The sequence below is a fragment of the Zootoca vivipara genome, chromosome 1 (assembly GCF_965207765.1).
Source record: "Zootoca vivipara chromosome 1, rZooViv2.hap1.1, whole genome shotgun sequence".
Taxonomy (NCBI): domain Eukaryota; kingdom Metazoa; phylum Chordata; class Lepidosauria; order Squamata; family Lacertidae; genus Zootoca; species Zootoca vivipara.
In genome coordinates this window covers 54,145,814-54,173,426 of record NC_142582.1, presented here as the reverse complement: position 1 = coordinate 54,173,426, position 27,613 = coordinate 54,145,814, and the positions used below count along the sequence as shown (strand labels likewise).

At 46.7% G+C, this 27,613-nt stretch overlaps 3 protein-coding genes across 7 annotated transcripts; all 3 read right to left on the bottom strand.

The window, feature by feature from the left end:
- Positions 1 to 258: 258 nt before the first annotated feature.
- On the bottom strand, positions 259 to 8,139 carry NUDT8 (nudix hydrolase 8). Of its 5 annotated transcripts, none has more exons than XM_088664536.1 (6): positions 7,871 to 8,000; positions 3,200 to 3,462; positions 2,852 to 2,984; positions 2,436 to 2,513; positions 1,143 to 1,193; positions 259 to 751 (listed from the first exon to the last, which is right to left on the bottom strand). In XM_088664536.1, exons 1-5 carry the CDS (start codon positions 7,940 to 7,942, stop codon positions 1,173 to 1,175), a joined length of 567 nt encoding a protein of 188 aa, XP_088520662.1. In that variant the 5' UTR covers positions 7,943 to 8,000; the 3' UTR covers positions 259 to 751; positions 1,143 to 1,172. The 5 variants fall into 5 exon arrangements, with proteins under 5 accessions (XP_088520662.1, XP_088520659.1, XP_034980108.3 ...); XM_088664533.1 differs by lacking the exon at positions 7,871 to 8,000 and adding an exon at positions 5,173 to 5,441; XM_035124217.3 differs by lacking the exon at positions 1,143 to 1,193 and having other exon boundaries at positions 7,952 to 8,139.
- Positions 8,140 to 9,831: 1,692 nt separating this feature from the next.
- Positions 9,832 to 14,905, bottom strand: NDUFV1 (NADH:ubiquinone oxidoreductase core subunit V1). The gene is made up of 10 exons (XM_035124232.3): positions 14,742 to 14,905; positions 14,388 to 14,470; positions 13,712 to 13,882; positions 12,572 to 12,755; positions 12,187 to 12,376; positions 11,281 to 11,493; positions 10,993 to 11,159; positions 10,837 to 10,918; positions 10,340 to 10,485; positions 9,832 to 10,175 (listed from the first exon to the last, which is right to left on the bottom strand). Exons 1-10 carry the CDS (start codon positions 14,820 to 14,822, stop codon positions 10,092 to 10,094), a joined length of 1,401 nt encoding a protein of 466 aa, XP_034980123.3. The 5' UTR covers positions 14,823 to 14,905; the 3' UTR covers positions 9,832 to 10,091.
- Positions 14,906 to 18,151: 3,246 nt separating this feature from the next.
- On the bottom strand, positions 18,152 to 24,262 carry GSTP1 (glutathione S-transferase pi 1). The gene is made up of 7 exons (XM_035124245.3): positions 24,133 to 24,262; positions 23,918 to 23,956; positions 23,020 to 23,126; positions 22,709 to 22,796; positions 21,586 to 21,689; positions 20,718 to 20,825; positions 18,152 to 19,343 (listed from the first exon to the last, which is right to left on the bottom strand). Coding segments are annotated over exons 1-7 (636 nt in total). The 5' UTR covers positions 24,134 to 24,262; the 3' UTR covers positions 18,152 to 19,154.
- Between the last annotated feature and the right edge of the window lie 3,351 nt (positions 24,263 to 27,613).

Sequence of the window (27,613 nt, the reverse complement as noted above, 5' to 3'; positions counted from 1 at the left end):
CAGCAAGCCCTAGGCTCTGTGGTTTAACCACAGCGCCACCTGGGTCCCTCAAACAAGAAGGTAGGGATCAACATTTGCTCACAGTTCTGAGCCATTACATGGACACCTAAGAACCTTGGCAAATCCTTATTTAACTTGACCTGTCAACAAAGTGCTACTGAATAGAGCTGAGCTACTGTCCAGTACTGTACCAACATCTCTTTTGACTGCCTACTGCTGTGTTCTGTCTTCAACACATTCACAAATACCTGCACCGAGTTCCCAGGGTGTCTGTTTATTCAAGGTCTATTCATAAACAAGTCTGGCAGCAGCTGTTAGCAGAAGTGGCTAGGCAATTCGTTCCCCGACCACTAACGATGAAATGCAATTGCACCAGGAGCAGGGCAAGCCAATTTCTGTGTGCCGAACAAGAGTGGATAGACTTGCGTTTTGAAAATAAATACTCTGGTGACTTAGGAAAGGAATTAGCACCACCTGCATCGAAGTCCTTTGGCAAAAATAGAAAAGGGGAGCAGTTTGGTAGCCAAGGTCACAATCTGCCCGGCGCATGAGTCCGCCTGCGGTATGCCCCTGGCACCAGCAATTCCAGAGTTAAATCAGTGAACATGGCTGTGAGACCCCATACACGGTGAGGACCGTGCAGGAAGACAGGAAGTGTGTAGCTGTAGGAACCCCTGAGGCAGAAGTTAGTGTAGCCCTGGTTCTCTTCTTGCAACAAGTGGTGAAAAGATAGTGTGAAAACGGCCTCAACCTGCAAATCAGAGAAAAAATAGGTGGAGGAGGGGCAGCACAGATCTCCCAGATTAGCTACAGAGCCAATGGTTCCTTTTCCAACTCCCAGCTGCCCAGGAAATCACCACAATCCACTCCCTCATTTCCAGCAAACCTTCCATCCAGACAATTTGGGCCTAGCAAGACGTAACAGCAGGGGTAGCTCATAGGCCATATGCAGCCCATTTTACCTGCCCCTCAAAGCCCCCCTCTCAAAATAGCAGCTCCTTTCTTCTATTTTATTATTTTATTATTTCCTGTGCCCCTCAAAGCCCCCCCCTCAAAATGGCAGCTCCTTTCTTCTATTTTATTATTTTTGTGATTTTTTTTGGTAATATTGCAATTTATTATTTTTATGAGGTTTACCATACCTGTGTTGTCCAGCTATCCCGTTACCAGTTTCACATTATCCAGTGTTGTTTCTAGGAAGAAGTCCCCACAAATCAGCTTGCTTTACAAGTAAAATGGCTATGCTAATAAAAAAATGCTGTGTGTTTATTTCTGGATTCGCAGAGCTTCTGGAGCAGCACCAGTCACTACTCTGCTGCTTCAGGAGCGGCCAGGTTTCCCCGCTACTGCCACTAGCACATGCTACCGTTATGCTTCGGTTGATGAGAAAAGCTACGATCTTTCACGGTCACTTTCAAGAGCAGCCAAAGGCACAGCAACTGTTGTTGCAGCAGAGGAGCAAGTCAGGAAATGATGGTGGTTGTGGGGACAGCAGCTTTCACAGCTGAGGGCAAGTGGCAGTAGGGAGAAGGAATTAACAAGAAATAACATACTTGGGAGCACCCCAAGCTGTTTCAATCGCTGCAATTTGGATAGTAAAGTACCGGAGGGACTCAGGATTAAAAAGAGAAAGTGGGGTGGTAATTGATATGAGAAAGAAATGGAATAATATACAGATAATAGACAGACAGATAATAGATAGATAATAGACAGACATATATACAGTATATACATATACATATACACATACACACACACATATATATACATACATACATACATACATACATACACACACACTGTATATTCCGGCATATAAGATGACCCCCAACTTTTCCAGTTAAAATATAGAGTTTGGAATATACTCGCCGTATAAGAAATACGACCCGGCATATAAGACGACCCCCGACTTTTGAGAAGATTTTCCTGGGTTTCCTGGGTTTAAAAAGTAGTCTTATACGCAGGATATACGCAGAATATACAGTGTGTGTGTGTGTGTATTATATATATATATATATATATATATATATATATATATATATATATATATATTTAAATGAGGACAGGGATGAAAGGCACTTATCCACCAAAGGCAATGCAATTAATTTTGGGGGGATTGACCATGGAAGACAATGGAAGTAGTGTGGGGTAGAGGTGGGTGCGGGTGCGGGATCTTACTGTTTCTTAATGAATTGGGGGGTGTGTGTGAAGTCACAGATTCTTAATTACAGGGTAAGGATTCTGGGATTTTGTCGATTGCCCATTTTCCTGCTTACGTCACGCCCACTTCGCTATGTGGCCCCTGAGGACATTTTCAACCCCTAAAAGGGAGAACCGCCCCTTCTGCACTTTCCCCAAGCACCTCCCTGGCAACAAACCCAGCAAGAAGAACATGCAAGGAGGTGTCCTTGTGCTGCTTTTGCTCCTTCATTCACCTCTTGGGGATTAGGCTTCAGAGTCAGGCGCTCCAGAGGACCCAAGTTAGCTAGCACAGGCATAACCATCATTTTTGTCTGAAAGGAAACCAGAGTTTAAAACCAATTAATTCCAGACATCCCCCTTGCTTTTTTGCTGCAAGGCATGCTCCAAAGTGATAAATACTCATGCAAGCCAGATGCCTTCCCTTGCCAAACACCTTTCCGCCCCTCAGGTGAACATCCTGGCCCACAGCAATACTCAAGAAAGTCCTTCATTTCTCTCATCTGACGCATCACTCCATGATCATTGCTTCTCCAGGTAATGCCCCCCCCCCCCCGGCATTCCGAATTTTAGTCCCAGCTCCTTAACAAAAAACCTTCCAAGTGTACGTTTATCCTTGTAGATTCTAGATTGCCCCAAATAGAGGCATTACCTTATCAGGTATAGGCCTCATGATTCCCCAGACGCTGTCCTCCTCTACCCGCAGGCCCAACTCTTCGTGAGTTTCCCTGAGTGCCGTGGCAATGGGATCCCGGTCAGAGCTGTCGCGCTTACCACCTGGGAAACTGCAAGAGCAAAACAGGATCCTTTTATAAAGGGAAATTCAGGGCCAGAAAGTTGGGGGACCCAGAACCAAGGTTGTGCCAGCAGCCTTGAGGGAAATAGCTACGCTGTGGCAACTGCCGGGACCTCAGGAGGGTTATGAGGTCCAGGAAAGAGCAAACAGAAAGGATGGTGGGAATTTTACTTTAAAAAGAGAGAGTATGGGGCTACCAAATACCTGACAGATCCTTTGTGCACACCAGTCATGGTGCTGGACCTCAATGTGTACAGGATGGCTGGGTCCCCAGCCACAGAGCACAGGGGCACCAAAACAGCTGCTGGCGCAATTTCTTGTCTGTATCGGTTGGTAGACGCCTCAAGCTGCCCTCGGCAACGCTGCTCGTTTTCCCAGGATAAGTATCTACGAACTGGGGCCACGCTGGCTATGGGCGCAGGAGTCCTGCCGTGGCAGAAGTGGCGAAGCGTTGGAAGCATAATGCCCTGCAGGGAGGAAAGAGGAAGGAGCTGACTTGGAAACAAGCAGCCAGCACTGAAGAAGGAAGGGGACCTTCCTGCCTCAATCCTGAACTTCACAGCACCCAGGGAGGTTGGTTATTTTATATTCACATGGGTCCTCCCACACCATCAACTTGCCCCATACTCCTTTGTCCAGTAATGATTTTACTGTTAGGCTGTGATCCACAAGGGTCTGCTAGAGTACAAGGGGAAAGGGCAGGGGGGGGGAGGGAAATTAGTAAAATGTATTACTCAGCAAACAAGCACTGCCCTTAGAAGTGGAAGCCATGTGTCTTCCTTTCAAATCTGTGCCAAGGCCAACTGCAATCATTTCAAAATCAAAGGTTGCAAAACAGTAACAAAAAACTACAACCTCTCCCACTTCAGCACAGATCTTTTATATGTTTTTTAAGCAGCTACCCACAAATATAAGTAATGCTGCAGCAGCACCCTGGACAGCCATGTATATTCACCTAACAATTAGGCCAGCCTTGCCTTAGGCAGTATTGACTGTGCCCAAAGTCATTCAGATCTAGCAAAAATGGTTACTGCAGATAATCTGTTATGACGAAAGATCTGTAGTTAAGGAGTCAAGAACAGGACAGAAATTTCTCTGAAGTGCAATGTCTCTGAATGAGAGATTCAATAGGGATCATTCTCGCAAAAAAATGAAATAAAAGTATACATTATTTCCTGAGGTAGAACTAGATATTTGGCATGCAGAAATTTAGCAGGGTAAACAGCAGCTTTCCAAAAGTCCTGCTCATCGTGTCCAGGACAAGGTGGCAACTATGCCAAGCTGCTCTTTGAAATACTTTAGCACCAGGCACTCTTTGTTTCAAATGCCCCATAATACCTCTGGCCCTATCCACAGCAGGACTTTCTTTTTAGAAACTGCTGATCCACTTGGAAATTGAAGACAACCCTGAAATGCCAGCTGCTCACATGCGGGGGACAGGACTGGAACCAGAAGTCAGCACAACTTGGCAGCTGTCAAGGCCCAGCATACATCAGGACAGCCTTTGCCAACCCTGTGCCCTTAGAATATTGTTGGACTACAACTCCCATCAGCCTCACATTTTTGGATCACAACACTCACAGTGGGAACTGTAGTCCAACATTTGGAGGGCATCAGAATGGCCAAGGCTGACTCTGGAGGTCCTACTAATGCTAACCAGCTGTTGCTCAGGTTTAGCAGAGTCTGCATGTTGCATAGAAACACCTCCTCCTACCGAGGTGCTGCCTGTGGATGTGGAAAGGTGGCAGCTGAAAGGAACAGTCACCGCTTTTTCCTATTAGTCACCTGGCTTCTCCCTCTGGGAAGTATGGCAATAGGGAATGGGTCTGCACAGTGCTGCACAGGCAAGCAAAATGAGGAGGCTCCTTTCTCTTCCGTCACCTTTGCCATCCAGGTGGCCCCACTAGCTAACACTGCCATGCAAGGGGGTGAAAGGCAGCAGCTCTTACTCTCCCTTTCTCCCCAAGAGGCAAGATGTGCACTACAGCACAGCCTAGAGCAGGCATCCCCAAACTGCGGCCCTCCAGATGTTCTGGCCTACAACTCCCATGATCCCTAGCTCACAGGACCAGTGGTCAGGGATAATGGGAACTGTAGTCCAAAACATCTGGAGGGCCGAAGTTTGGGGATGCCTGGCCTAGAGAAACACAAACATCTCTCTCTGACAACTCACTCACCCTCTTTCTCAGGTAATGCAGCAGGAGCCCACAGCATATGGTAGGAGCAAAACCCAGCGAGCAAGTAGAAGTGGGCAGAGCAGCTGCAGGCAACTCATTCTCTCTTCCCTTATCTGGGTGGGAAACAGTAGGGATTGTGCACAGGTGCAATCCCATGCTCCGCACCACTCAGCGATGTGTTAAGGCAGCCAGGTAGTGCCTCCCAGAGGGGAAACACAAATCAGTGGTGGCAGCAGCCCCTGTACTGGAGGGAGGCAATTGTATGGAAGCAGCCTTACTAAGTGAGAGTGGCCTCCAGGTGCTGATTTGGGGTGTCAAATGGGAGCAAGACAGTACCGTAGTTACTTGATTATTTATTGCATTTTTACTGCAAGGGCAGAGGAATTATACCAGAAAGATATGGAGGTCTCGCACACCCCAGGTAGTGTGGTTGCTGACCTTGAGCCAGACATCTTGGAGAGTGAAGTCAAATGGGCCTTAGAAAGCACTGCTAATAACAAAGCCAGTGGAAGTGATGATATTCCAGCTGAACTATTTAAAATTTTAAAAGATGATGCTGTTAAGGTGCTACACCCAATATGCCAGCAAGTTTGGAAAACTCAGCAATGGCCAGAGGATTGGAGAAGATCAGTCTACATCCCAATTCCAAAGAAGGGCAGTGCCAAAGAATGCTCCAACTACCGCACAATTGCGCTCATTTCACACGCTAGCAAGGTTATGCTTAAAATTCTACAAGGCAGGCTTAGGCAGTATGTGGACCGAGAACTCCCAGAAGTGCAAGCTGGATTTCGAAAGGGCAGAGGAACCAGAGACCAAATAGCAAACATGCGCTGGATTATGGAGAAAGCTAGAGAGTTCCAGAAAAACGTCTACTTCTGCTTCATTGACTATGCAAAAGCCTTTGACTGTGTCGACCACAGCAAACTATGGCAAGTTCTTAAAGAAATGGGAGTGCCTGATCACCTCATCTGTCTCCTGAGAAATCTCTATGTGGGACAAGAAGCTACAGTTAGAACTGGATATGGAACAACTGATTGGTTCAAAATTGGGAAAGGAGTACGACAAGGTTGTATATTGTCTCCCTGCTTATTTAACTTATATGCAGAATTCATCATGCGAAAGGCTGGACTAGATGAATCCCAAGCAGGAATTAAGATTGCCGGAAGAAATATCAACAACCTCAGATATGCAGATGACACAACCTTGATGGCAGAAAGTGAGGAGGAATTAAAGAACCTTTTAATGAGGGTGAAAGAGGAGAGCGCAAAATATGGTCTGAAGCTCAACATCAAAAAAACCAAGATCATGGCCACTGGTCCCATCACCTCCTGGCAAATAGAAGGGGAAGAAATGGAGGCAGTGAGAGATTTTACTTTCTTGGGCTCCTTGATCACTGCAGATGGTGACAGCAGTCACGAAATTAAAAGACGCCTGCTTCTTGGGAGAAAAGCAATGACAAACCTAGACAGCATCTTAAAAAGCAGAGACATCACCTTGCCGACAAAGGTCCGTATAGTTAAAGCTATGGTTTTCCCAGTAGTGATGTATGGAAGTGAGAGCTGGACCATAAAGAAGGCTGATCGCCGAAGAATTGATGCTTTTGAATTATGGTGCTGGAGGAGACTCTTGAGAGTCCCATGGACTGCTAGAAGATCAAACCTATCAATTCTTAAGGAAATCAGCCCTGAGTGCTCCCTGGAAGGACAGATCGTGAAGCTGAGGCTCCAATACTTTGGCCACCTCATGAGAAGAGAAGAATCCTTGGAAAAGACCCTGATGTTGGGAAAGATTGAGGGCACTAGGAGAAGGGGACGACAGAGGACAAGATGGTTGGACAGTGTTCTAGAAGCTACGAACATGAGTTTGACCAAACTACGGGAGGCAGTGCAAGTCAGGAGTGCCTGGCGTGCTATGGTCCATGGGGTCACGAAGAGTCGGACACGACTAAACGACTAAACAACAACTGCAAGGGCAGGAGGTACTTGTGAGATTGTCTGCCTCAGGTGCCAACTTGACTTGTCTGGCTTTAGGTAGAGTGGGAGGTGTTGTAGCTCAATCTTTTAGGCAGCAAAATGTCTTGGGAGATCCCCTTGGAAGGTGCTTTTTGCCTGCTTGTGACATCTCTCTGGGCGTCCAAGCAGGAAGGATTGGGGTCACTGGGCCCAACCCCCAGGGCCATACTGCCTAGGTGAGGACACCCACCAAAGGCATGCTGCCAACACCAACACCCCCCTCCCCACCGCTCCTCGGAAAGCAAAACCTATGGGGGAAGAGAGATGAAGAATCCTATTATTGCAGAGTCGGAAGGGACCCCGAGTCACGTGTTCCCATGAAGGAATCCCAACTACATCATACATGACCGATGGCCATCCAAGCTCTGCTTAAAAATAGAGGCTGAGCACTTCTGCTCAACCACCGCCTCATGGATGCGTTTATTTTGGAAATCCTAAAACCGCAGGGAAATGCACTGGGAGAGGCGCGTTGCAGCAGGTCGGGATTTGTTCGCGCATCGTCCGGGAGGAAAAGGTCGGCTTTTAAGCCCTCGGCGGACCGCCAGCTTTGCTCTCAGCAGGGCTAAGGCTGCAACCCCGCTTCTCCCCCTGCCCCCCCCCAACGACCCCGCGTTTGGAAGAGCCCCATTGCAGCGCTTGGGGAGGAACTTCCCGCCGCTCCCCATCTGCCCGTCCCCTCAACCAACATGGCGGCGTTCGGAAACGCTCCTCCTCTCCGCGAGCGAGGAAGGGGGCGCACTTCCGCCAGGCAAAAACATGGAGGTCACCTTTCCCCGCGCCGACGAGCGTTCTTCGGTGAAAAGACGCGCTTCTTCCCTGCCGAAAATTCCGGCCGACGAGGGTGGACGGAGGCGTCCGCATCAGCCAATGGAAGCGGAGGGCCGCGGAAGCCACGCCCACGGCTGAGAGGCAGGCGGCTGCGGCGACCCCCCGCCCACACCAGTCCTCGGGAGGGAGGGAGGCGGGGTAAGCGCGGTCTTATATAACAGCGGATGAAAGGAATTATTACATAGGCGGCCGCACGCACTCCTTGCCTCTCCCCCTTCGTTTTTCGGCCTGGAGGAAGAAGCAACCGCTACCTCCGAAGGATTCCCGAGCCTCTTCCTTAAGCGATTTAGGATGCAAGCCCGAAAACTTAGCAAAAATCCAGACTTGGAACATTAGTCTGTGCTTGGAGACTTGTGAGGTCCAGACCGCTGACAAACACAGCCTTGCCAGACCTCTCATCCTTAGTTCTGCTCCCATTTTCAGTGAAGCATAAATTTATTTATTGAATTTATCTCTCACACTTCCTCCCATAGTCAACAGAGAGGAAAGCACCAAATCTTGATAAGATTGTATCAAGATCAAAACTTTTTGTTTTTTGTTTTACTATACTTGAAAATATGTCTATATCCTTAAAAGCAGGATTATGATAAAAATGTGAAGATCAATGAACTGTTGAGCACAGATCGATATATTACATTGTAACTCACAATAGATTCCATTCTTACCTTTTCAATTTTTTTGCTGTTAAAAATGAAAACTGACAGCATCCCACACATTAAAAACTTTGAAGCCTGCTTAATTTGAGCAGCTAAAACTACAGCCAGTGCAGTGGAGTGAATCATTCTAGGTGGGCCAGGGAGAAATGGATCTAAATTCCCATTTTGCAATAAGCTTACCTGGGGGAAATTGGATAACTCTAACCTACCTTACAGGGCTGCTATAAGGATGAGAAAAGGATGGCCACATACACTGCTACACACACTTTGGCAAAATATAAAAAATAAACTGTGTTAGAACTGTGTTAGGCCATATTGAAAATTACAAGTAGTGCCACCCCAAGGATTATCATTACACATTTTCTTTGCATAGCCCATGTTTTCTCATCTCAGGATTGTGGGTCCTGGCTTTTTGCTGCTACCCCCCTTCTACTGAAATGAAACCAAATGAAATCACCTATACTCTTCCTACTTCAACAGCTCAATGGAATATCTACATGGAGCAACAGGTGACCTGATCAAAAGCTATGGCATACATAACTGAGAATATATGTTGTTTGAGTACATAGCCCTGGTTCTGCCTTATTAGTCCAACATACAGGATAACTGGAGCTTTATTTCAGGAACATGCAGCTCTTAAGTGCTGCTGTCTAGAAATACAGCAGAATGAGGTATGCAGATGGGAGGTACAACTTTTGAATTTTCCCTTCTATTTTTTTTAAAAGCCCTCTTACATCAAGGAGTGAGCTTGGCTGGAACATTTCTCATTGATGTGCTCAATTTCTACTTGTAGCAAACACTCTCGGGGCCATGGGTTTGAGCCCCACATTGGGTGAAAGATTCCTACATTGCAGGGCACTGGTCTAGATGACCCTTATGGTCCCTTCCAATGGTGCAATTCAAAAATAGCACCCCACCTCTACAATCTGAGTGCTGCATTCCACTTTATGATCTTGGGATCCCACCACCTCTTTCTACTGCTTGTTGGAAAGAGGAATTTAAGATGGTGCGGATATGTTCAGCAGGAAGATGTGTGCACATAAATCCAAGTGCCTTGAATAAAGGATGCTTTTTCGACAAAGAAATACAGTGGCAGACACTTTATTGCTCCCCCCCCCTTTTTAAGCTCTTGATCAACTTTAAGAAATATAAAACAATTCAAATAAGATGCAACTATCCACTTTATTTTCCCTATGGTTGAAAAGTATCCAACAGACAAGAAGTAAGTCACAACCATTTAATAGATAATGTGCGTTTTAAGAAAGCAAAGCAGAACAGTAACTGAAGTAGGCTGTCACCCATCTGACACAAATCAAGGAAGCACACTGCTCCCAATGCCCAAGCCAAAGCAGAGCTTGGCCTGTCTTCATGTGAATGTTTTTTATACAGTCAAATGTATAAAGGGGTGACTTCAGTTAGATGTTTACCCAGAAGCCTGCTGCACCTTAGATTCACTGTACTGTCTCATCCGTTCCTCCAGCTCTGGACGGAAGTGACGAATCAATCCCTGTAAGAAGGAACCAGGAATGAGCAGAAAAACACACCTCTAGATATACATACATCCCTTTACCAATCACACATCCAGATTCTAGAATGCACTCTCTCACCAAAACCACAAGATTCTTCAGCACATTCTTCACAAGCTAAGGAAAGGAAGGTTGATAGAATTACCTGTACAGGCCAAGCAGCCCCATCCCCCAGGGCACAGATTGTATGGCCCTCAATTTGCTTGCTAATCTCCCAAAGCGCATCAATCTCTGCCACTTGTGCATTGCCTTTCACAAAACGCCACATCACCTTGTTCATCCAGTCAACACCTGTATGGAGGGAATCGGTTTCAAAAGTCTCAGAGGCAACTCCAATGTTTATGAAAAGATAGGTAGTCACAGAGAGGAGAAACAGACCATATATCAAGTCACAGCACAATGCCGGACCAAAACAGAGTAAATGAAGTTTGTGTACTGAGCTACAGGCCTGTTGTCAATATCCTAGGAAAGTTGTTTTGCTCTCCAGAGATCTTTAAGCATCAGTTTTCCTCCCCACGCTTTAATCAAGGCTTGCATATGGCAAGAGGTCTGGATTTATAGATTAAATCCGTTCCTTGCCCTCTGTCCCAAATTCCTGTTCTGGGGAAGAACTCCAGAGTGACCTTCTGCTTCAACACTCACCTTCTCGGCATGGTGTGCACTGCCCACAGCTCTCATGTTTGTAGAATTCAATGAGTCGGGCGATGGCTCGAACTATATCTGTCTAAGGTAAGAGAAGAAGGTGAGGACTCATGAAGCAGGATTACAGAGCAGTAGGGGCCAAGGGACTAGCCTTACCGATTTGTCCATGACAATGACAGCTGCTGTCCCAAGCCCAGTCTGTGCCTGCACCAACCCATCAAAGTCCATCGGCACCGTCTCGCACACTGACTTGGGGATGAGGGGGGTGGATGACCCTCCAGGAATTACAGCAAGCAGGTTATCCCAGCCACCTCTAACACCACCTAGTTAGAAGGCAAGAGACAATCAGGTGTGGCTCCAAGGATGGCCACCTCAGTAACAAATACAAGTTATTTGAAAGAAGCTGATAGCTTCTCCGTTATGGCAAGGACTGTTGGTTCTCACCTGCGTGTCGTTCAATCAGATCACGTAGAGGTATTGACATCTCCTCTTCTACAGTACAGGGTGTGTTGACATGGCCTGAGATATTGAAGAGTTTGGTTCCAGAGTTGCGCTCACGTCCAAAGCCAGCAAACCAGGTACCTCCTCGACGGCAGATGGTAGGTGCCACAGCGACAGTTTCCACATTTGCCACTGTAGTAGGGCAACCAAACACTCCTAAAAACGGAATGGGGAAAGGGGACTTTAAAAATCTTTTCAAACTAACTACTGGGGAGAGAGAATGGGGAAGGAAAGTGATTGGTACTGGAGATTCAGATGAAAAGCCAGGTGGCAGGGGTGGCATTCATAAAATGTGGGAGAGGATTATTATTTTGTTGTTTTTGTTTTAACTCTTTTGTGCTTTTATCTTGTATTTTTATCTTGTGAACCACCCTGAGATCCTGTGATGAAGGGTGGTAGATAAATCTAATACCTGTATATAAATAATGATATGTAAAGGGGGCGGGAATCCAGTAAGATAAAGGTAACTTAGTTATTTCAGCTGGAGCAGGGGTTCGTAACATGGGGTCCAAAGACCTTGAGGAGGTTCCATAAACCAGGCACAAAAGAACCACCCCCCACTGCATTAAAATTAATGGTATGAAAAATTGTATGTGCATGTGGGATGGGGGCATAGCTTTCATCAGATTCTCAAAGAAGCCTGTAGGCCACAGAAGGTTGATAACCACTGAGCTAAAGCACATAGTTTATGTCACACTTGGAAATGTTATGTGCAAAGGAGAGACACAGCAAAGGCCCCCAAAGGAGCTGGGGTGGCAGATATATGTTGACAGAGATAGGAATTTGACAGCAAGGTTGGGCACCAAATCTACACCATCCACCACAGAAGGAGCATTTAAGTTGTCATACCCACGTCAGCTGGGAAGGGAGGCTTGAGGCGTGGCTTGCCCTGCTTGCCCTCAATGGATTCGATAAGTGCTGTCTCCTCGCCACAGATGTAGGCACCTGCTCCTCTTACCACAAAGACATCGAAGTCATAGCCAGAGCCACAAGCATCCTTGCCCACCAATCCGGCTTCATAGGCCTCCCTGATTGCCACCTAATGAGACAACAAGAGTAAGCTAAGACCCACCCCTAAAAAGTTGCCTCCTTGGTTTTCAACACAAAAAATACAACAGGCACACAAGATGCTAAAGGCTAAGGGGGAAATCAACTCGCTCACTTCTCATAGCAGTTCTCACAAGGGAAAATGAACCCTGCTCACAACTGCACAGTGGCAAGAGTAGCAGCTCACCTGCAAGTTTGAGGCCTCGTTATAGAATTCTCCGCGAATATAAATGTAGGCAGCTCGGGCTCCCATAGATCGCCCTGCAACTAGGCAGCCCTCTATCAGCTTATGGGGGTCATGACGCATGATCTCTCTGTCCTTACAGGTTCCCGGCTCCCCCTCATCTGCATTCACCACCAAGTACTTGGGTCTGAAACACAGGGAGAATTTGCCTGTCGGCAAAAATTAAGAATCCCAGGAGAACACTTTCATCGGGAAGTATCTTTTCTATTGCAATCAATACACCAGCCAATGGTTGATATTCAACTAAGTTTTACTCAGAAGCAGGCCCACTGAAAGTCATGAACATGACTTGAGTTTAGGTCCATTAATTTCAATGAGTATACTCTGAGTAAACCTTTGTTCAAGACTAAAAAATCTCTTTTGCTTCAAACTAAATACTGCAGGCAGATAATCAGACAAACTCTATATCCAGTTCTCAGTACTGACACAGGCAGCGGGCAGACGTTTAAGGTCTTAACCTCAAGTAATTCACCTGAGGAAAACGGGGAATATTCAGGTGCATGCACTGAATACATTTTATTTATTGTGACATTTGTACCCGGCCCATCTGTCAGAAACCAAGAAAAATGTTTTAGCCTCACAACCACCCAGTGAGGAAGGTTAAGAAGGCAAATAGTGACTTTCTGAACAGGACCAGCTACTGAAATGATGCTTAAAGCTGAAATTCCTATGTCCATGTGCAGAATTCCACTCAACGTGCTAAACTGGCTCTGTGCAAAATACAGTAGCTGTTCTTTAGTGGTCAAGAATTGGAAGACCAGAGTTGATCTTTGGCATCTGCTGCTTTGCAGAGCCAGGCTCTCTAGCTAAAGCAACTTTTGAAATCAAAGGCTCAAATGACTCTAAAGTAGTGGTGGGCATTCCCAGCAACTAAGATGCACTGTTTGGAAGGTGTGAGGCAGAACTGAAAACCAGGAGTCCCAAGTTCTGATTCCCAACACCAGCATGGATAATAACCCTTGAAAGCCCAAAGCAGTTTTTGAGATAACCGTGGAAGCAATTGCCACTGTTCCAGAGAAAGTTCCTCCATCAGCAGAAATACATGGTACTGAGTACGAAATCAGCCTTTAGTTTGTAACACACCTGCCATCTGGGGGTTTATTCATGAAGCTCCACTTAAGACCAGTGGGGAAACCAGCCCCCCCACGGCCTCTTAGACCTGAAGTCTTTATCTCATTCAAGATCCAATCAACACCCTTCAGCAGGATTTCCTTGGTTTTATACCAGTCACCTCGGCTCAAAGCCCCTTTCAACCTAGAAATGACAAAAGCACTGGGTAACAACAGCTATCCAAAATAATTCCATTTTGTATACACATTAACATCAGGGGACTGTATCATCAGTCTTGACCCTGTATACAGAACACATAAGTAGAGAAACCTGGAATTATCCTATTAATTTGTACAGCACCTCAGCAAAGCATATCCTCTAGAGCAGGCATGTCCAACTCCCAAGAGACTGCGATCTAGGATCGACCAGGAACTTCCTGCAATCGACCAGTAGATCATGATTGACCTGTTAGACATGCCTGCTCTAGAGAAATACCTAGTCACAATGTGGCAGCTCTGTTGGAAAATCCTTTTGGTATCCAATCAAAAGTTAATTTACTGGTTAAAAGCAACAACAACCTGCAAACTTTCCAACTTAATCACCACCCCCTTGTGTTGGCTTTCCTCCCCCATGTTAAAAACTGTTGGTCCCACCTTAATCCTCTTTCATCATTGTGCAAAACTACACCATCCAATTTCTCAATTCTCACCTCCAATCATGGCGCCCATAAAGATTCGTGAAGATGCGATCCTCATCCTTGAGGGGCCCAAACTGTGTTTTTTTGGGAGGTGCCTGTGCAAGAAAGAGAGAAATGACTGAATCCTGATAAATTTACCATCCCGGAGCCCATCCTAAACCTTGGGGGGGGGGAAGAGACTAGCACAAAAAAGGGAGAAACTGAAGCCCCGCTCCGAATCGAGGCACGGCAACTTGCAGCGAACAAGAAGCGGCAGCTGACCTGTCAAGACCTGTTCTTCACGGCTCCTCCCCGCCCCTTCACCTGCAGTGTCTGCGCTCCTCTTTCTCCCTCGCAGCCCGTCGGAGGGAAGCGAAAAGAACTCACCGACTCCGGAGCTGCAGCGGCGGAAAGGAGACGCGCCTGAGCGCAGGCTCCGCGGAGCATGAGAGGCCGAGCCGCCAACATAGCGCCGAAGGGAAGCCGGGGTCCCCCCAGAAGCGACACTAGCCGACCCCGTCACCTTCGTCTGTTTTGCGCGGTGATTCTACGTCACGGCCTCGGGCGGTGCGTGTTGACGTCAGCCGGCCCGAGACGAGAGCGCGATGGAACTCGGTCTCGGCCTCACATCAGAGCGCAGGGGGTGATGGGAGTAGTAGTTCATCAGCGCCCCGCGACTGCCCAAGCAAGTGCCCCGCGTCTCGGTTACAGGAACTTCTCAGGGACAGCCGGGAGACCCGATATCATGGAGGTTGCATAAAATAAAATAAAAAGTTCCAGGCCGCGTTCAAGGGACTACGGGCGCCGAATAAGCGACAACGGGCGCTCGAGTAGAACTAAAAAAATGCTTCAAAATGAATAAAGGTATACAAAGATTCTGCCATAAGGAAAATTACCAGCACTACATTTCTTTCTAAATTTAGTTCTGGTTTAGTATTATATCGCACTTCCTGCATCTTTTGAAAAAGTCTGTTTACTAAGAAAAGTAGAATCACGATTTACATTGTTACAGCATTTTTAGTGCTCGGAGAAGAGAGATCGCACCACTTTTATTAAACTAGCAATCCTGTACGTGGTATAGCATCCAGTACTAGACGAGGAACATCTCTAACCACTGGCTGCTACGTCCTCACTGTGGAAGTCGCGCATTGGTCTCGAGTCACTTGCGGGCTACTGGACAAAAAAAAAATTATTTACTCGGCTGCAGTGATCGCAGAAGAAGAATCTTTCTAGTGACGAATTTCGCCTCCAAGAGCTCCCCATAGTGTAATTTCTGGAAAGTGAAAGCAGCATAGCTATGCAGGGATAGACTAAATATCTCTCTCATCAAAACCCACTATAGCAATAAATCTGTTAAGAGCACTTTATATATCATTTGAAGAAATATTTGCACATGTATTCCCAATGCAAATTTCATTGGATGTCCCCAAGTTAATGTTTTGAGTGTTACAAATATTTTTTCTCAGTACTGTTTGTAGTTTTGTATATATATATTTATTTCATAAAATGTATACACCACTTGATTGTAAAAAAAAATACCCTCAAAGTGATTTACAAAGAGAAAAAAATAGTAAAATTATTGGTAAAACAGTAAAAAACAACTACGTGAAACATTAAAAAAATTGAAATCAGCAATAAACTAAAAACAAGATTAAAACACACACCAACATTCTACATGTCTGTGTGAATTTGTCATCTTCCCTCCCCCATCTCTAAGTTAGAAACTTTAGGTTGTTTTTTCCTCCATGGGTAATATGTTCCACCAGCATCATTTTATTCACCCTTTTCTGTATCTTCTCATTCTTCAGTAATTTCTACTCTCATAGGATGCACACAGAGCATGATTGCATGTACCAAATTTGGGGTACTAGCCAGTAATACAGTACAGCAAGAAGCTTCTCCTTTGTGACAAAGGAGTATCACATAGCAACCTGGTTGCCAGGGCTGGCTCTAGGTAGACCCCCGGTGGCGCGGTGCACCAGGGGGCCGGGCTGGCATGCAGGGTGCCGCGCGGCGAAGCCGCGCCGAAACCATGCTGCACCCTGCGAGGGCACCGGAGCGATCTCAGCGCCAGGGCGTGCGACCTGCTCGAGACTGCCCTGCTGGTTGCCTCCAGATGTTTTGAGACTACAGCACGCTGGCTGGCGCTGATAGGACAACCAAATGGACAAAGGCTAACTGGGAGAGAACGAAGGGCTCCCAAGCTTTCTATTTCCTTCTATTCCCAAATGTCCTGGCTTTTGCCAGTTTGCCTCATTTTCAAACAGCTGTTGCAGTTGTGCTGCCAGGAGGAGGATTACGCAGCTGATCTCTCTGATCCTGTTGATTCTTGGTCTGAGAAGAATGATCTCATTACACTGGAATGGGCTGCAGGTTAGCACAGCAGCAGGGACAAGCTGCAAGATGCCTTCCCAGCACTCATTTTAAAAAAGCAATGTAGACGCTCCCAATTAGAAGAGTTTGGATTTGATATCCCGCTTTATCACTACCCGAAGGAGTCTCAAAGCGGCTAACATTCTCCTTTCCCTTCCTCCCCCACAACAAACACTCTATGAGGTGAGTGGGACCGAGAGACTTCAAAGAAGTGAGACTAGCCCAAGGTCACCCAGCAGCTGCATGTGGAGGAGCGAAGACACGCACCAGGTTCTCTAGATTATGAGTCTACGGCTCTTAACCACTACCGGTACACCACACTGGCTTTACTGGAAGTGTAAAGTGGTCATCTCAAGCAGCAGTTGTTAGGGGGAGACAACTGCTGCCCCCCCCCAGTTGGTTCTCCAGAGTCCCCAGCCACTCTCATCCTCCTTAGTCTCATCCTTTCCCCAACTGTAACAGCACCTGCTTATTACTGGGGAGGTGGTCCGCCTGTCTTATCTGCTTGCCCTCTTACATTATAGACATGCTGTTGGCAAAGGCACCTGACCAAGACGACAGGCAGAGAGGGAGACAGATAGCTCACAACACCCTCCAGCAGACACGACATGTGCCCCTGCATTGCTCTGCTCACACAAGGCATTGGTGCCACCATTGCTGCACTGCAGTTATTCGTTTGAGGATACAGTGGGCACAGCAGATGCCAAGCATCCCTGCAAGAGAACAGTGAACAAGGGGTTGGAGGACTAAGCTGTGTGTATCATGGGACCTGTCTTCACAAGTCAGCCTGTGGACTTCAGGTGGATAAAGTTGTCCCATTGCCAGTAACGAATTGAGATTCAACTGCCAAGTTCTATATGTGGAAGGGTGGGGGAAGGGGACACCATCTTGCCTTTCGCCTCCAGGAGCAAAATGCATCGGGAAGAACAAGAGCATGTGACTCTGGGTGACAGACATCGCAGCAGCCTCTATGCAGCTCCAGAAGTTGAAAGGGAACTTTTCTGAGTTGCAAATCTCTGCCTGGATGCCTCTATAGAAGGTTGAGAAACACACACAACCATTGGGTGGATAACTATTTCACAAGATTGGGAGAAAGCCTTCACATGCCACGAGAGCAATCATGACCCTGTGACTGTAATCCTGTACCTAACTCCATCTCTGTCATTTCTGGAAAGAGAAAGTATTCCATGACCCAGAGCTACGAGTAGAAGAGCACCCTGAGCATTGGCAGACCTCTGGATCAAAGCAACCATCTTAACCCTCAATAAGTTAATGAGCACACTTATCTTGCTTCAAGCCTCCTGGCTCAGCTTAGAGCAAATGACAGCATAGATGAGAAGATTACCCTAAGCACCCACCCGCTCCCTAAGCACAAGCCAGGGAAAAGTTTCCAGCAAAGGAGCACCATTTTGTATAACACAATCTAATTTAATGTAATTTGTTTTATTCTTAAACTTCAGTGTACAAAAGAATTACAACCCTCATTATAACATGCCATAGGCTAAGAAAGTGATGTGCTTAAGGCACTCCAGGGAGCTTCATAATGGAACAGGGATTTGAATCACATTGGCCCAATGGGATCTTGTGCCTGCTGTTTCCCCAATATTATTCAGAGAACATCTAACCTGATTGAGCAGTGAGCCATTTTACCAACTTGCTGTCACAAAATGCAGCGCAGGCTAAAATCTCTCAGCCACAGGGCATGGCAATATATGCACACACCTACAACAGAGGATCACTTCCTCTGCATCTGATGAAGTGAGATCTAGTTCACTAAAGCTTATGAGCCACCAAACTTTTGCTGTAGAAGACCATTGTGGCTACCTGTCTGGAAATTACCAAGATCAAAAGGTGGGAAGTGGAGAGCTAGAGGGCATTGAGATGAAGTGGCCAATAGTATATTATTATAACTTTTAAAGGGGTGAACAGAGCTATGGGACTCCGATTCTGATCAGAGGGAAAACATTTTTTGGGGGGGGGGGAATAATCACCCCCCAGCCTTCATCTAAAGGCAGGAGCTCCTGCATTTACCGTACTTTTTAAAGTGGGAGATTTATGATCAAATCTTGCCTATGTTCACCCTTAGTTGTCTTGTGCTGCACTTCTGAAGCTACAAGAGCTATAAATCCTAGTTTATGGCTTCACTATATATGCCGCCCTGGGTTCGTTTGGGAGGGGAAAATGGGATATAAATTTAACAAATAACAATAGTAACCACAACAAGTATAATAAGACACTTGGCTCTAGCAAACTAATCACATCTCCTCTTGATTGAAGTGGGCTTCTGCTGAATTTAGTTACTTTCCCTACCAAGCAAAGATGTGCAGAACTCTTTATTGAAACTAGCTTCATTAACATCAGTGTATACAAAACTACAAAGCACCCAGAGGTCACCAGAAAAGCTGCATCTTGGTGAAGGAATCCATTTCATTGCTTGCCATTCCCATTGATGGGGCGCTGCTTGTGGGCATCAGACTCCAAGAAAGCTTTGAGGAGTGGTCGGGCATTGAGCCGCTGCACATAGCTAGCCAGCAGGGGTAAGGAAGCCAGGCAGTCAGGGGCCAGGACCAAATGCACATTTAATAAATCAAGCAGGTTGTAGTCAACAAAGGAGATCTGGAGGAAGAATAAAACAAAAGAGGCAGGTGTCAGCAGGAGAGCGAGCGAGAAAGGGCCAGTCAAGTATAAAACACCATCATTCCTCAATACATTAGATGTAGCTTAAGCAGGGGGAAATTCACAAGGTGTGGGTGTGTCACAGCATACTATAGTAAAACACACCAGAGCACGCATGTGAACTGAATACTAGACAAGCCATTGCAGGGATAATCTCTACCACATTTTTGGCTGCACACCTCCTAAAGCAGAGAGGCAGGATTTTGTGTGTGCAGTAATTCTGTGGGATTGCAGGAAAGCACAGAAGTCAGAATTGGGTACAGAATCTCAGTTTTCTTTTAAACTGTTTTTTAAAAGCAGTTCTGTCAAGTTTTGAATAGTGCGAATAGAGGTCCCAAACAACTGTTTTCCACTCCTATAATTTTGAAAACGCCCCATTTTAAATAAAAACATGAAAGCACTAAAAAAAAGCAAATGTTCTAGTTCTTATGGCTATGGTGAGAAACATACAGGCAACAAATAGCAAAATCTCAGTAGCCTGAGTAAGTGGTTACATAACGTTCTGGTAACTAGGGACATGGTTTCAGTGGCCTGCATTGATTTTTGCCCCTCCCTTGACACAACATGCATAATTTACATAGATCCCGGAATACATCATTTATTGGTCACAGAATGTGGATATCTGGGCAGAATCAGCACCAGCCCCTGGCACTTTTGGGCAACTGCTAGGGCCCCAGTCCTCTTGCAGGGACCACTGCAGAATATTGTTTTTCTCTGTCCTGGCAGGAAGGCCCACTGGTTGAGGAGGTGGTCTACTAGGGGCCACTTTTACCGAGGGCTCTCGCAAACCTGCTGTTGAGTGACAAAACTTAATTTACAGCAGGGGTGGTGAACTAGCCCATCCTTCACATGCCACATTGGACAGGTTGGGCAGGCCTGCCCATCTGTCAATTGCCTGATGTCACCTGAGTGCACTCAAAATGTGCACTCAAAATTCTTCCTTTGCACCCTTAGCTTTGATTTGTAAAAAATATATACCGTGGACTAGGCACAGTTCTGGATGGAGGATTGAAAACAAAGTACAAGCTGATGAAGCAAAGAGTTATAGCAAGCATACGGATCCTTATCAGGATCATCCTCCTGGCCAAATTGGCCATCTTGTCACTCACCTGTCATCACAACGATATCAGGTGCAATATGCTTTGAAGACCCGAAGACAGCACTACAAAGCACTTTGCAATGTGCTAGTAAAACGAAGCCTCCCCGCCCCTTCTTTTAGCAGGGGTTTCCATGAAAAATCTTTCCTGAGATGTGAAACCCCCTATTGGACAAGACCAACCCAAGACTGGATCTCCAGCAGGCAGATTGCCTTACCTGTTTGCCGACAATGAAGGTCTTCCCACCATCATTCTGAGCCAGAAGGTTCTCAAAAGGACGCAGCTCTCCTGGCAAGGCCTTAATATAGTCAGCTTTGCCACCCTCCTGTCAAGGTACAATAATCAGATAGAGAAAAGCCTCGTTGCTTCTTCCATTCTGCTAGAAGAGAGCTCCGAGCCTGGCTGACACGACTCATTGCAGTGGAAGCAAGGAACCTGCCTTTTACTAGGGATAACGTCAAATGAAATTTAAAAAGACCACTCTTTATGTATGTGACATCTGCAGCCAGAATTTTTAATTGCAACGTATTGGGAATATGGAATTATAGCTACAAAATCAGAATGGCACGTTAAACTGTTAGAATATCTGCAAATGGCAAAAATGACAGGGAAGGTAAGAGGGCATTCGATGCAAAAAGTAAATCAAGAGTGGATTATATTATATTCAAGGAATATCTGAAAAAGTACTGTGACAGCAAAAACCTCCTGGCAGATCTTGAATGAGTCTTTCAATGTATAGAATATTTATGTAAATTTAATGTTTCTATTTAATTTCTCTTTTTTTCTTTTTCTTTTTTTCTTTTTCCAAAAGACTTAAGAAAATAATATAATAATATGATACAGTGTAAATAATATAGTTTTTCTGAGAACAATCGGAAATCTATTTTTTTTAAAAAAATTCTTGTATATTGTTGTATAATTTTGTGAAATTTGTTTAATAAAGTTTGTTTGTGTTTTGTTTTTGTTTTTAAAAAAATACATCTCTCCATCACCCCACCTAGATATTTCAAGAGTCTATTAAGGGGACAGAGCTCTCAATTCCAGTGTATGGAAGCAAACTCAACCCCTCCCACACCCAAGCTCACATAGTTTTGATAGATGAGGCGGCCATATTTAATACGCAGGTCCTCCACTCCATCATTCACCATGTCCAGCAGCGTCGCTTCACGGGCATCTTGACCATAGAGTCCTGAGCAGCAAAGAAAAAGGGTCGGTGAGGGAACGTTCAAATTACTATCCAGACTCTCTCACAGGATAGTTGCACACAGAGCAAGAGCTCTAATCTATCTGCTGCTTTCTTGAGGGGGGATATTTAAAAAAACAAAACAACTGCCAACTGTACCCCATTCCCCCCCAAATGCTGCCTTCAAGTAGTGAAGGATCTCGGCCCCAATGCAATTTTGATTTCCTGTTTAATTTATTACCCATTGTGGATTGTCACTTAATATAGCTCTATGTTTTTGATTCTAGTTTCTTCCCTATTACTTTATGCTTTTATTTTTGTCAGGACTTATGGCTAGTATTTATTTACTTAGAAAAATACTTGTATCATTCAAATATTAAAGTGGTGTACAACTAACACGGGACGCGGGTGGCGCAGTGGGTTAAACCACTGAGCCTCTTGGGCTTGCCGATCAGAAGGTCTGCGGCTCGAATCCCCGCGACGGTGTGAGCTCTCGTTGCTTGGTCCCAGCTCCTGCCAACCTAGCAGTTTGAAAGCACATCAAAGTGCAAGTAGATAAATAGGTACCGCTCCGGCGGGAAGGTAAACGGCGGTTCCATGTGCTGCTCTAGTTCGCCAGAAGCGGCTTAGTCATGCTGGCCACATGACCCGGAAGCTGTCTGCGGACAAACGCCAGCTTCCTCGCACTATAGAGCGAGATGAGCACCGCAACCCCAGAGTCATCCGCGACTAGACCTAATGGTCAGGGGTCCCTTTACCTTTACCTTACAACTAACACACATCAAAATAAACACCCAAATCACAGGTGAACACAAATCAGTGCTAGCTTCTGTTACCACCACTATTGCCATCTATTCCCCTGCTGACCCCCCCCCCCCCCCGGGGCAAATTTACAGACACACATCTCCTCAATATGCAAATATGCATGCAGCATTCCCTTGGAAAGGCAACCAGCACAGATTTGCCATAAACCCAGGTCCACACATTCCACTTCTACTTGCACCCCTGCCTATCACCAACCGCACCGTGATTCCTTGCCAAGTGGCGCAGGATCGCGTTGGACTGGTACAGCAGAAAGTCTCCATCCTGAAATCTAGGCAGCTGGCCAAAGACCTGGTGAGGAAGGGGAGGAAAGGCAGAAAGGTTAGTGGCTGGACACCCCATACCTATTTCTCAGTGAGAGAGGGGCCCGGTTGGCTTGCAGCTTCCAGTGTGTAGACAGAGGAGCAAAGGACCAGTGTGAAGGGCCTAGGAAAACCCATTTCTCACAAGAACAGGACTCACTGCCCCCCCCAAACCCCAAATCCTAACTCCAGAGGTTACTACTTATACTCACACAAGATTTCTTGAGGTCTCCCTTGGTCCAAATCTCCATGGTTACCACATCCTCTTTCCACTCCTGTCCCTGATCAGCCAGCAACATCCTCATGGCCTCGCAGCGCCCTAGAAGAGGCAGAAACCCAAATCACCAGGTGTGAACACACAGCACACTGGTTTGTTAATTCTCACAAGGTGCCTGAGGTCTGGCCACTGTGCTTTAGGAAGCACCCTCCATCTTCTCTCTCACCCTGCCCACTTCCAGAAAACCATTCCAAAGCGAAAAATCATGAGCTCCTCCACTGATGATTTCTTCGGGTCTGCAATCTTTCTCACCCCCTGTCTCAATCTAGAGATCTCAATCTCGCCTGCAAAAACGCTTCTCTCAAGGTCAGAAGTGTAATCCCTTGCATTCCTGTACAGCAGGGGTGGCTAACTCCCAAGAGACTGCGATCTACTCACAGAGTTAAAAACTGGCAGTGATCTACCCCCTTTTGGGGGGTTCAGGTCAAAGTTGTTGAACTTGTTTTAGGAAGGAGGAAGACCGATTTGGGGGGGATTCAGGTCAAAGTTGTTGAGTTTGTTCAGGGAGGAGGTAAAATGTTGAGCTTTTTTTTAGGGTAGCCACAGTTGTTCAGCTTCTTTGGGGGGAGCCAATGATCTACCAGTGATCTACTGCAGACATCTAGTGATCTAGCGGTAGATCACAATCTGCCTGTTGGACATGCGTGCTGTACAGCAAACCTCACCGAGGTCAAACAAAGCTGCTTTCGAGTAATTATGAATATGCGACGACCGGACAGTACATGCATTATTCTGATGTTCCCGCAACACTTTCCTCTATTAAAGAGGAATCCAAACCCATTGGGGGGGCAATGAATTCATCCAAGTCTTTAGTTATGTGATTTTGCACTCACCGCGTACGGGGAAATAGGTGATCGTATATTTTCCAGGCACTAAAAAAAATATGAAGAAAAGACAAAGCAGATCAGTTGGACTGGCACGCCCCCTTCCTTCCCTTCCCTCCGCCATCCACGCTAAACAGGCATTTTTATTTATTTATTGCATGCTGGGGAGGGGGCTAACCGCGCGAACCTAAGCACTGAAGCCCCACTGAAATCACTGGACTTACTCTCGGGTAAGTGGGAAATAGGATCACGAAGCTCTAGCAGGTGTCGCCTTCTCGTGCCCCCAGCAGAAGCCCAGCGGAGGAGGAGGATCCCGTCCCGCGTTGTACTCAATGTCGGAAATTTCCGTGAGCCAAAGAAAGCAGCTCGGCCTCCTAGGGAGAATGCTGAGTCATGCCTGGAGCAGCAGCAGCAGCCCTTTCTTAAAGGGGCAGGAGCCACCCAGATCCTGCCCAGAAAGAGCGCCTCCAACGTGGCTAAGTCATCAAGCCAAGGTGGATCAAAACTTAGCCCCAGGGAACGAAGATTCTGTTGGTTTCAGTGCTACCAGGACTTCACCTGCCAAGTTAAAAAAACAACAGCAGACTGCCTTCTGTACATCTGCGGACGCTGAGTGAGCTCCGTTGTCCTTATCGATGCTGGACCACAACCAGCTCTTATCAGGAGGATCCGATTCCGGATTAGGAAGCAGGGTTTGGGGGCAGGGAGAGATCTGTGTGAGGGGTGAATTGCAGTGCCCTGAATTCTTTGAATCTGCTTTGAATGCATGGCAGGGGGTTGGACTAGATGATCCTCGGTGTCCCTTCCAACTCTACAACACTCTTGATTCTATGTGCTTTCAGGGTATACTGTACACAGTCTAACTGAAAAAAAAGCTGCAACCAGTTGCTAGGATCCAGCTGTGCTTTGGGAGCAGAGCTTTGCAGTGGAGGGAAGAGCCCAGCTAAGAGTTATTGTGCAGAGAAGGAGGCAAAAGTTGAGGTTGAGAGCAAAGTCACTGAACCCTGAACACACCTCTGCCAATCTGCTGAAGCCCTGCCCTGCATACAGATCTCCTTTCCCTAGTCTACTGCCCTCATCTCTGGGCTCAGACACTTAGTGGGGACCCAGTTTTGCCTCCCTCATCCCACTAGCAACCTCCCCAGGGTCTGACCACCCCCTGCGTGACATCTCTATATGGGATTCATGACATCGGGATCAATACAGATTGTGGCTAGCTGTGTGAATGTGGCTGCAAAACTAGCAGTGGGAGTGCATTGGATGCAGAGTAAGCAATACTGTACAGTGGTACCTCTCGTTAAGAACTTAATTCGTTCCGGAGGTCCGTTCTTAACCTGAAACTGTTCTTAACCTGAAGCACCACTTTAGCTAATGGGGCCTCCTGCTGCTGCCTCCGCCGGAGCACGATTTCTGTTCTCATCCTGAAGCAAAGTTCTTAAACCGAGGTACTCTTTCTGGGTTAGTGGAGTTTGTAACCTGAAGCGTTTGTAACCCAAGGTACCACTGTAATGTGAACAAGCCCTCAGTCATGCTTAGATGATACCCAGTGAAATCAGTGGGGATTCAGTTGGTCCGTGTCAGTACATTTATACCCCTTCTTTCCTCTAAGGCAGGGGGCGGCAAGGTTTACCTCGCCTGGGCCAGTTCACTACAGCAGAGATCCCTCTGTGGGCTGGATTGCACTCGTGCATAAGCACGTGTGCCCGCGATTTCCAGCGTCTATATCTGCATAGATGCGATTTTCAGCATCTGTGCAGACACGATTTCCGGCGCCGCAGAAGCGAGTCCCCACGCTGCGTTGTGCCGGTTTAGCACAGCACGCAGGGACTCGCCGAGCGGGCGGTTCGGTTCAGGGGCGGCTCATTGGCTGGTTAAACGACCCCCATGGGCCGCTTGTGGCCCATGGGCCTTAGGTTGCCGACCCCTGCTCTAAGGGCCCGTCAAAACTTTGCTTGCCCCATGCCTAGAAGGCACGGGTTTAATAGGTTTTCCACTTGCCCCAGAGGAGCCCTAAGATGCTCAAGACCAGCCATCCCTAAACTGCGGCCCTCCAGATGTTTTGGCCTACAACTCCCATGATCCCTAGCTAAGAGGACCAGTGTCAGGGATGATGGGAATTGTAGTCCAAAACATCTGGAGGACCGAAGTTTGGGGATGCCTGCTCGAGACAGTGCACACAATTCTCACCCCATTTAACCTTCTCAACAACCCTAGGTTAGGCTGAAGGGTAGTGACTGTCCCAAGGTTGCCTTAGTGGCTGAGTGTGGATTTGAACCTGGATGTCGCTGGTCCTTATCTGATCTGAGCTGCTATACTGCACTAACAATATTTATTTAAAGCCTTTTTACCCCATTTTTTTGTTAGATTAGCTTCCAAAGCAGCTTACACATCAACAAAGCACAAGGCAAGCCCATCCCTCAGGCTTACAATATCTAAAAGATATAATGGGAAAGCGACTTTGCAGCTCTTTGTTTGAATGATGGCTGCAGGCAGGCATGTCAAACCTGCGGCCCTCCAGATGTTTTGGCCTACAACTCCCATGATCCCTAGCTAGCAGGACCAGTGGTTGGGGAAGATGGGAATTGTAGTCCAAAACATCTGGAGGGCCGCAGATTTGACATGCCTGCCTGCAGCCATCATTCATTCCCCTTCAAAGCCCACTTCACACACACACACAATCATGGAAAAAGCTTTTCCTGGATCGCTATAGCTTTACTTTACAACTCTGCCTGTGACTAGTCAGTCTTCTGTTACAGTACCTGCCCTAACCTTGCCACTTTTTATTATTCATTTATCTATTTTATTTATTTATATCCTGCCTTTCCCCCAGACTCAAGCCTCTCCCTATTCCTTTACATTTTCCACCCTATTCTGCATGTAAACCTGGGCAAAGACAGGTCTTCAGGAATATGTGTGGCACCTGCATTTCCCAGCATACTCTGTTGGTGTAAAGGAAGCCTTCAACCGCGCAAAAATGAGTGCAATGCTAGCAGCAACAGGAGAAAGGAGGAGGTGGCTGTCTGCTGTAATATCAACTGGGGACACGGATGGAAGACAGTTGCTATACACGGTTGCCTGGTCTGAGCCATGGCCATTGAGATGCGCTACCCCTTGTGAGCTCTCCTTGGCTGCTGTCACTTTCTCCTGGGCATTATGAACGCCTTTCACACCTGCCTCACTTGGCATTGTTTTCCATGCTCTTAATTGCTTGCGCAGATGGTACTTCCACTGGGGGGAAGAACAAGATTCATTCATCTAATGAACTCTCCCTCCCCCTCCCATTTGACCTATAACAAAGGAGGATGATAGCAATGTTTCCTTAGGTGTTTAACTAGGGGTACTCACCTCCATCACCTGTACCCCCTGCTTTCTCACCCCCTCCAAGTGCTTTAGCTTGACTGGAATGTGCCATGGAATTGCGGTAATGCCTCTTGCTTGTCTCAGTGGAGAGAGGCATGGGCATGTGTGGAAACCTCTGACTGTTGTGTAGTTGAAATGCCGCCTACTGTACAAAAAGTCACATCCAGTGCTCTGCCCACTTTTGTCTCTGGCATCACCTCCCGCTGGCACGCACAACCCAATGGCCACCCACAAGGGAATGTGGAACTCAGGCTGAGAAGTGTAACCCACTCCTTGTTTACATGCAAAATTTGGGACGGATAAAAGAAAGTGCTTCTTTGTGCAGCGCATAGTTAAACTATGGAA

What these genes read in the sequence shown, in the direction of transcription:
- GSTP1 (XM_035124245.3), bottom strand. An exon ending in GCCTCATCTATCAAAACTAT is followed by an intron (nt 20,826 to 21,585) that starts GTGAGCTTGGGT and finishes GTACCTTGACAG; the next exon opens with GAGGGTGGCAAAGCTGACTA. An exon ending in CCTTCATTGTCGGCAAACAG is followed by an intron (nt 19,344 to 20,717) that starts GTAAGGCAATCT and finishes TTCTTCCTCCAG; the next exon opens with ATCTCCTTTGTTGACTACAA.
- NDUFV1 (XM_035124232.3), bottom strand. Translation starts at nt 14,822, where the DNA reads ATGTTGGCGGCTCGGCCTCTCATGCTCCGCGGAGCCTGCGCTCAGGCG. An exon ending in CCGCTGCAGCTCCGGAGTCG is followed by an intron (nt 14,471 to 14,741) that starts GTGAGTTCTTTT and finishes TTTCTTGCACAG; the next exon opens with GCACCTCCCAAAAAAACACA. An exon ending in ACGAGGCCTCAAACTTGCAG is followed by an intron (nt 12,377 to 12,571) that starts GTGAGCTGCTAC and finishes TTGTCTCATTAG; the next exon opens with GTGGCAATCAGGGAGGCCTA.
- NUDT8 (XM_088664520.1), bottom strand. Translation starts at nt 5,328, where the DNA reads ATGGGATTGCACCTGTGCACAATCCCTACTGTTTCCCACCCAGATAAG. An exon ending in TGCATTACCTGAGAAAGAGG is followed by an intron (nt 3,463 to 5,172) that starts GTGAGTGAGTTG and finishes TCCTCCCTGCAG; the next exon opens with GGCATTATGCTTCCAACGCT. An exon ending in TGAGGCCTATACCTGATAAG is followed by an intron (nt 2,514 to 2,851) that starts GTAATGCCTCTA and finishes GTTTCCTTTCAG; the next exon opens with ACAAAAATGATGGTTATGCC.